We start from the raw sequence: 8586 nt of genomic DNA on the forward strand, positions 1-8586 counted from the left end.
GGTGCTGTTTATTGTCGGTGTCAATCCGAACGCGTCTTACAAAGAAATAGGTGGACTGGAAAGTGAGCCTACTATCAAAGGAGATTAATGATTTTGTGATCTCAAGCAACTACGGGGTGTGAAGTTGCATTTCAAAGCTTCTTACAAGGCAAACAAACCATCAGGTTTAAGTTCTTGGAAACAATATTTTAAAAATATCTTCACAAAACGCAAAACAGCAGCTACCCTGAAATACTCACAAAGCTCCCCCCCCCCCATCCCGCCGCAGGAATGAATTAACTGCTCTCCTCCTCGCTCTCCAAACCTACCACGATAGCTGAGTTTTGTTTCTCTTTTCACAGGAGGGTTCAGAGCCTGTGATAGATAACTTAATTTTAGCAGCCGCCGCTGCTATTTTTTTCTCATTCAGATACTTCTTGAGTTAGAAAAAATAGGGGATTAATAATTTAATTTCAAACGAGGAAAAAACTTAAAAAGAGACACAAGAGGGTTAAAACCCCCATGCCCCATCCCCACACAAAAACTGAAGTAAACATTACTGGGAATAAAGAATTTTTAAAACCTCAGTTCTTGGAATAGTGTCAGGTTATCTACCTACTTTAATTGAATTTCTTTCACTACATTTTACTAGTTATACAATTCATTTAAGCTGTAGATGAAACCATCTTATTTTAGATTTTATCCCTGTTGGTCTTTTATATTAAATTCCAGAATCTGAAAAATGCCCTATTCCGAAGATCTATTTTGGATTTTAATTAAAGATCTATTTTTGGATTTTAAATGAAGGAAAAATGACAGAAATTCTTTGTTGTTAACATTTGATTTATTTAAATTCCTTAACTGCAAATGATTGGGAACATATTCCACAGATTAAAATCTCATATTATTCTTGTTATTTAAATCAAAATATCTTAATTACAATCACATGGATAAAAATTAACATTTTTAAAATTGTCATTTTAACCATCAATTAAAGCAATTTCAGCTGTAAAGAAAAAGAATAAACCATGCAATAAATTAACATTGAGAAAGCAAAGAGGAATGATAATGAACCCGTTTGTCTAAAACTGACACTATGTCCAACTATGAAAGTGCATGAACACTGGATGCAACAACTAAAATGGCCACATTTGGGATTTGGGAACGTCGGACAAAATTTGGAAATGCATTTCTTATCATTTCTCTCTCCTCAATAATATGATACTTCCTTTTTTTCCCCTGGGAAAAAAATCCTTTAAATGGTATACATACACAAAAGCTAATTTTATACATGTGACCTCAGAATGACATGACCATGGCACTCCGCAGAGCAAGGAGCAGAGTTAGGGGGGGATTGGTTCTCAGGGTCATACGTGGGTAGAGAGGACAAGTGTGGAGGGGATCCTTGTAACTCGGTCAGGCAATGTTTGAAAATGTAGTATGTCTATCACCTACCTATTACCTCTACATGTTATGCAAAAGTGGACGGAGGTCTTCATATGTGAACATGACTAAGTCCACAGACAATATATATGTATTTCATTTAAAGACGTCCATTATCTGAGTGCATCAGAAACGTAAGCTGAACAGAGATGGCTCTGATGTGGAACCCGCTGATACCTCACTGCATAATGGCAGTACTGTCTTCCAGCCTTCTCAAGAGGCCCTGCTCTGTTTATTCCTGTTCCATTTCCATGTTTACTGAGTTAAGAGTATTGCCACAGACCTGTAAACTCGTGTGGTGGGCTTAGATAAGGAGGGGCAACAACAACAAAACAAAACAAAACAAAAAAGCACGAACAAATAGTTTACAAACTTGACCATTTTCTTTTTTTTAAATAAGCCCTGCACAGACTAGAATGTGTCCACAGGGGAGAGAGCGAAAGGGCGAGAGGGCAAAGGAGGAAGATTTTCTATATATACATTTATGGATCATTAAACTTCCGCAGGGGGGAAAAAGATTGGTTGGTATGGAGTCGGTTGTTTTTGTAATAATACACACAACGAGTGTTGAATACAATAATAAAGTAACAGTCCTTTGCACCGGGGAGAAGTGTGCACGAAAAATAAAAAATAGTTGGGATTTTATTATGTGGTTGGTTTGGCGTGTGTGGTTTTGTTTGCTGTTGGTTTTTTGTTTTTCTCTCCTGCTACCACCAGGTCGGCCATGCAGACAAACCCCCAAGTCCTGGGAGCTAGGAAGTATTTAGCACGGGTCTGGAATACACACCTTGGTAGTAGGCCGGCTCCAGGGCTGAGGGCTCGATGGGGCTCCTGGTGGCCACCGAGGCGCTGCCCAGGGGCAGGCTGGCGGGCAAGGCGGCACCGTAGGTAGAGTACTGCAGTGCCTGCTCGTAGGCCTTGAAGTCCAGCTTATGCTGTTGCTCGGAGGAGGACATGAGGTTGTTGATGGAGAACGGGTGGTTAAAAGAGTAGTGGGGGTCCCCTTTCAGGTGCAGCTGCGATTCGTGGGGCGCCAGGCCGTGCGCCGGGTGAGAGGGGGGTACCGATGCCAGCGCCCCTGGCCCGGAGCTTATGGGGGGCGCCGAGGAAGAGGCTGGAGACTTCAACTCCGAAGCGCCCCCTGTCGCCGTGGCCCCGCTGTGGTCCAGAGTCTGGGGGCTGGCGGCGGGCCCGGGGGCCGGCGCGCCCTCTAGCTGGCTAGCCTTCCCGTGCACACCCCGGTGAAGGGGCGACTCGGCGGGGTTCCCTGGGCCGCCGGAGGGGTCCTTGCGGCTTTCGGGGCCACCCTTGGAGCCGGCGCCCCCGCTCCCGCCTCCGGCCCCGGGCTGCTTCTCACACTTGAAGCGCTTTTGACGGCGCAGGTAGCAACCGTTCTCGAACATGTTGCCGGAGTCCGGGTGCAGCGTCCAGTAGGAGCCCTTGCCGGGCTTGTCCGGGGACCGCGCCACCTTGACGAAACAGTCGTTGAAAGACAGCGAGTGGCGGATGGAGTTCTGCCAGCGCTGCTGGTTTTGACGGTAGTAGGGGAAGAGGTCCATGATCCACTGGTAGATCTCGCTCAGCGTGAGCATCTTGCTGGGCGCCTGCTGGATGGCCATGGTGATGAGCGAGATGTAGGAGTAGGGCGGCTTGGCGTGCGGGTAGCTGCGCTTGAACGTCTTGGCGTCGCCGCCGCCCCCCGCGCGGCTGCGGCCCAGGTTGGACGGCGCGTACGCCATGGGGCTCATGCACGGGTTCATGGCGGCCGCGTAGGGGCCCAGGCCGTTCATAGAGGCGGCGGGCTGCGCGCCCATGGAGCCCATGCCTCCCGGGCTCAGCGCTGCGCCCATGGCCGTGACGCCTGCCGTCATGCTGTTCATGGTTCCTGCAGAGCCCCCGGGCATACCGGCCACAGCCCCGGGACTCAGGCCGGCCCCGAGGCCCGGGTTGGCGTAGGACATGTTGAAGGAAGCCGGTGTCATGTTGCCGCTCGTGGTCATGGTGTTCATGGTCATGTAAGTGTTCATGGAGTTCATGGAGCCCAGGCCGGAGTTCATGTTGCTGACCGGGACAGAGGAGTAGGCCTGGAGCGGAGACAGCCAGGGAAGAGGCCCCGAAGGGCGGGGTTAGTCGTGTGCCCTGGAGTTTGGCTGGCCATGGGGCGAGCCCCGGGGGCGAGTGAACAGCGTTTTTTTTTGCAAAGCCCGGGAACTCCCTAGCCAGGGCAAACTGTTCGACGCCCGTCCCTCCCCACGCAAAGATGGCTTACACCGCAGGGGGGAAATCCTAGCGCTGCAGGCAGGAAAGATTAGTGCTCACAGAAAATATGTCCCCGGGAAGATGTGTAATCGCCTTACATGCCTGGATCAGGGGCTGGCTTCTAAGGTCCCCCTTCGATTTCATCCACGGCAGGCTATACCCAAAGTATTCACCCCCCCCCCAGACCAGCCTAGACACACTGCCTTTGGGCCAAACCAGTTTTGAAACTCCGAAAATAGAAAATAGAATTCATGTCTGAGCTTCTTCACCACCTACGGTGATGTAGGTTCCACACGGGCCTGCTGGATGATGAATGAAACGGGGCACCAGCTAGGCGCCCACACTGCCGAGGTCTGGCAGGCACCTCTGGCCGCACAGCAGTAGGCATGGGGCTGGCTGCTGTTAAACTCCCACCCATACAGTAAATCGCCTGTATTCCCATATGATCCCCTATCCCAATTACTCATCTCCCAGAAACTGGCTTTGTCTTAGGAGCTGGAGCCAAAGCTAGCTATTATGTTATTATGCTTAGAAGTATTGCTTTTTCACCTCTTGTAACAATGTTAACATTTTAAAAGAAGAAAACTCACAAGTTAAATAAAATTCTGGAAAAACAAAATTAAAAATAAGGTGCACAGCAGGACAACGCGGTACCTATATTTAATTTTAACGTGGCTACATGTACAGCTCTGGGAGCTACTAAAAAAACCTTGCATTAAGTCTGTTACCTATTTGCAGTCCTCTAACAACTGAAATATTTGGTAACACAATTTACACACACACACACACACACACACACACACACACACACACACACCCTATAACTGATACTTGCTGCAGCTCATATCAAAGCCCGGGCTTTGAAACTACATGAGTAGTTTGGGATAATTTTAAATTCCCAAGTCAAACTCTACTTACTTTCTCTCAACGCTATTCTGCTTTCTAACTCCCAGCTTTGAGATGTAAGAAAGCTCTTTCCATAGGGATCTTCTCTGGTGGGCCGAGGTGACTGCCTCAAAATTAAACCCCTGAAAGTGGCCTGAGCTCCTATTAAAATCATCAGCAAATGGCATCCTCGTCATTAGCAATCCAGAGAACAACTAGGTGGTTAGGGAATACAGAGCCCTGACATATAACTGAGTTTCTGGTAATCTAACACACAGTATTGATGTTCTTAAATTTATGTTCATCAGCAAATGTAACTCCCTCTGAAAACCTAAGAGATGGGTAGACTTAAATATGAAGATTCCAAAAGGCATGGTTCCCAAATAAACACAGAGACGAATAAATACACTGTCATGAAGGGGTTTTCAGATTCTGTATAGATCTTAAAAAGTACTTTTTACTTTGGGGTTTATTTTCTAGCTCTCTCCCCAAGATCGCACGAGGCTTTCTCAGTAAGAGTTTTCGATAACGGTAAATTAAACTTTTGTAGGTAATCGGCAACTGTTTCTAGAAAAGTATTTTTAATAGGTAGTGGCCCTGCCTGTACCTGATTTTCCTTGCAATGCTTTTGTGCACAATGTAAAATAAACCCCGTGAACATGCCTCCAAGGGGACAATGAAGAGAAACAGGTTCTTGGCCCTGAGTTCTGGAAAATGATTCGGTTCGCACTAGCGCCACCCAGCGGTCCTAGAGAGGAACGGTCACACTTTTCTGCAAACGGGGCTTTTGAAGAATAAGTTTTATAAAATTTAGAAATCGTTCGTCATGAAGAAGCCAAACTTCCGCGGCAGATCGTTTTTATCCAAGGACGTCGGCGAATTAACTGGCGGGACCGAGAGGCCGCCCAGTAAGCGAACACCAACTCTCGGAGTTGCTTTTAACTCCGGCGGGAGCCCGCCCGCCACCCCCGCGGCTCCCGGGGCCAGGCTCCGGCTCCCGCTCTCCGCGGGGCAAAGGCAAGTGCTTCCCGGAGCGGGTGTTTTCAAAGCCCAGAGTTTCCTAAGACTCTCTGCTCGCTTCAAGCGCCAGCACCCAGCGGGCAGCGGGCTGGCAAGGAAACCCGGGCAGGGGGGGCCACACTGGGAGCCGCGCCTTGGTCGAGCCGCCCCCCAGCCCGCTCGCCCTAGTCCCCGCAGGAGCCCACCTCGCCGGGGTCTCCCCGGACACCGACTCTGGGGACGCCCCGCCGCCTGCCCGCCTCTCACCTCCTGCGTGTCCGCGTAGTAGCTGTTCCAGTCGCTGCTCTCATGCCCTTCCATCTTCACAGTCCCTAACATCCTGGAGCCACCCCGACCGACGCGACCATCCAACCCAGTGCGGAGCGACGGGCGGGTGCGCTGCGCGCGGCGGGGGAGGGGCGCGGAGCCGCTGCGGTCACCGGTGCGCTCGAGGGCCCAGCGCCACCCCAGCGAGGAGGAAGCCGGGCGCTGCGGGGCGCGGCGTGCGCGGCGGCGGCGGCGGCGGCGCGGCGGGAGGGGGCAGCGCCGGGGACGGGAGGCGGCCGCGAAGCGCGGCGCCCGGCAGCGCCTCCGCGGGAAGTGAGCGGGCGGCCTGTGCGCAGCGAGTGCAGTTGAGCTGATGTGGATCTTACGTCGCCCGAGTGCCCACCTCCTCGTCCTCTCCCCATTTGTCCGCCGCACAAAGACGCTCGCACCTACAAAGCCCGAGGTGCACCTGCGAGGCGGCCGCCCGCCAGTCCGGCCGCCGCGCCTCCCGCCCCGCCGCGCCAGCGCCGCACGCCCCCCGCGCCCCTCCCGCCAGCCCCCTCCCCCCCACCCAAACCTGGCCCTCACTTTGTTTACAAAGCAGTGTAATTGGTTTAAGCCCCGAGGCTAGGGAAAGAGGAAAAATGGGGCGGGTTGGGTCTCTCTGTGTGTGTGTGTGTGTGACCCCCTTTGGAAAAGGAAAAAAAAAAAAAAAAATAGGCGGTGCCTGGAGGACAGGCCAGGGCTCTAGACCCAGCAGAGCTGCGGGAGAAGGACCCGGGCGCTGGCGTCAGATCTCCAGCGCAGGGACCATGCTCGCTGAATGACCCCGAGTTCCCTCCCAGAGGCGCTCACTAACCCTCTGGACCTGACTGCGACTCGGTTCTGGGTCCCTGGGCTCCTTGGCTCCCCCACCCCGATTCTTGACCCAAAGTTCAACCCTGAGAGATGCCCCCCCCCCCTCGCTCCCACTTCCCAGGCTTTGGGCTTGTAAAGGGAAAAAAAGCCCCACTTTTGCCTCGTCACTAGAAACCCAGTCATCTGAGTCAGCCGAGCAGGTGACGTTAGGCCGACCTGGGCTCCTGGCTAGCAGAACGGAGGCGCTGCCACGAAACTCGTACCTGCGGCTAAGAGCAGGTGAGTCACAGCACCGTTTTATATTTTTATGACATAACTTTTTTTTTCTTTTTCCGCCTCAGTCCACTCCACTCCCCTTGTCATCTGCAGCGATCAGAAAGAGGAAGAAACTGAGAGCAGATGTTTGTGTGATAGGGCCTGCCTCTCTCTCGGCCGGGCTCCTCCTCCCTCCAACCCCCCTTCTGCAGCCTCCGGGACCGAGCTGGAGGCGACCGTCTGGTTTCTGATAGAGAAAGGTCAGGGGGAGGGGACATCTCCCTAAACACCGGCGTCAACAGGGAGCGTAAGGGCTTGGGGTGCCGGAACGCATCTGCCACGCTAGAGGAGGTACCAGCCTGAAGCTAGAGTCAGCCCACAGTAGTGCCCGGTCTCTAACCTGGAGGAGAGGGGCGAGGGTATCAGGCTATCAAAAGGTCCGGGACGACTGTGGAAAATTCACCCCCACTCAAAGCCTTTTTGCCTCCTACCAGTTCTTCCCAGGTAGTGGCTTGTCCTCTTGTCCTGCGGAAAGAGACTAATCAAAGAGATTCGATTTGGGTCGACAGTTTGTGATAGGTTCGGAGAAGCTGCCTACTTCTGAGCGACTGACTGAATGTGTTGGGGAACGTGTATCTCGACCGAGTACGTTTCTAAGGGAATGTGACTGTGTGGTCCTCCGTGTGTTGCGCCAGGCTGTAGATTTTACTAGATTTCCTTTAGAAGCAATGAAATAAACTCTAAAGTGATCAAGAGACTAAAATATTCTTGTTTTGCCAAGTTTTTTTTTTTAAAGGTAATTAATCTCATTTGAAGGAATGCGTTTTTACTTGTCTTCCAAATAGATACCCACCCCCCACCACCCCGTGCTTTGTTCTTTTAAATCTTTCTTTCTTGAAATCTGGCAAGAGAATCACGTTAAATCCTTGAACCAAACAAATCTTTTAAATCAGCAGGGGAGCAGAGAAGGTGAAGATGTGTAGTTAAGGAAATAAAAAAAGATAAAAGCATTGGATTACAATTCCTTTTTGAACAAAAAGTGTGTGTGTGTGTGTGTGTGTGTGTGTGTGTGTGTGTGTGTGTGTGTAGACATCACGTTGTAAGCAAAGGCATGAGAGTGGAATTGAATCTACCTAGAACTCAGCAGAGGAGGCCACCCTCTCCTAGCCTAGCCTGCTCCTGTGACTGGAAGTCACCCCCACAGTTATGTCAATGTGTGTCTATGGATGTGTGTCAGAAAGTAATTCTTTTGTGGAAAGTTCCCACCATCAGCAGGACCTTGGTTTATAAAGCACACGGATGCTGGGCTTCCTCAGTCTGGTCCTGGGGACTTCCAGGGCCAGGCGCTTCCTTGTTCCTCCGTGACTGGTTCTCTGTTGCCTTCTTGGATCTTCTACAACACCTAGAGTGACTTACATTTCCTGTGGCTAGTAACAACTTAGTAAAGGCTTCATACAGAGCATAAAAAGCTGATGCCTGAGGGGGGGGGCGCGGGGGCGGGGGAGGACGCTACCTTGTCACGTGGAAGGGGGTTGATTAAAATATCACATGTTCTTTCTTTCCGTCTGTTTTGCAAATCCACGAGGCTACTTAAAAGGAGAAGGGGGCCTTTCCTAGAGTGAAACCACAGTGAAATTTTTC

General features: G+C 51.1%; 1 protein-coding gene across 1 annotated transcript; it reads right to left on the reverse strand.

Annotated features, from left to right (window-relative positions):
• Nucleotides 1-804: 804 nt before the first annotated feature.
• On the reverse strand, nucleotides 805-6275 carry Foxa1 (forkhead box A1). Its single transcript, XM_028869774.2, has 2 exons — nucleotides 5833-6275; nucleotides 805-3506 (listed from the first exon to the last, which is right to left on the reverse strand). The coding sequence occupies exons 1-2, from the start codon at nucleotides 5902-5904 to the stop codon at nucleotides 2175-2177; spliced, it is 1404 nt and encodes a 467-aa protein (XP_028725607.1). The 5' UTR covers nucleotides 5905-6275; the 3' UTR covers nucleotides 805-2174.
• Nucleotides 6276-8586: the final 2311 nt, after the last annotated feature.

The sequence above is a fragment of the Peromyscus leucopus genome, chromosome 14 (genome assembly GCF_004664715.2).
Source record: "Peromyscus leucopus breed LL Stock chromosome 14, UCI_PerLeu_2.1, whole genome shotgun sequence".
Classification (NCBI taxonomy): domain Eukaryota; kingdom Metazoa; phylum Chordata; class Mammalia; order Rodentia; family Cricetidae; genus Peromyscus; species Peromyscus leucopus.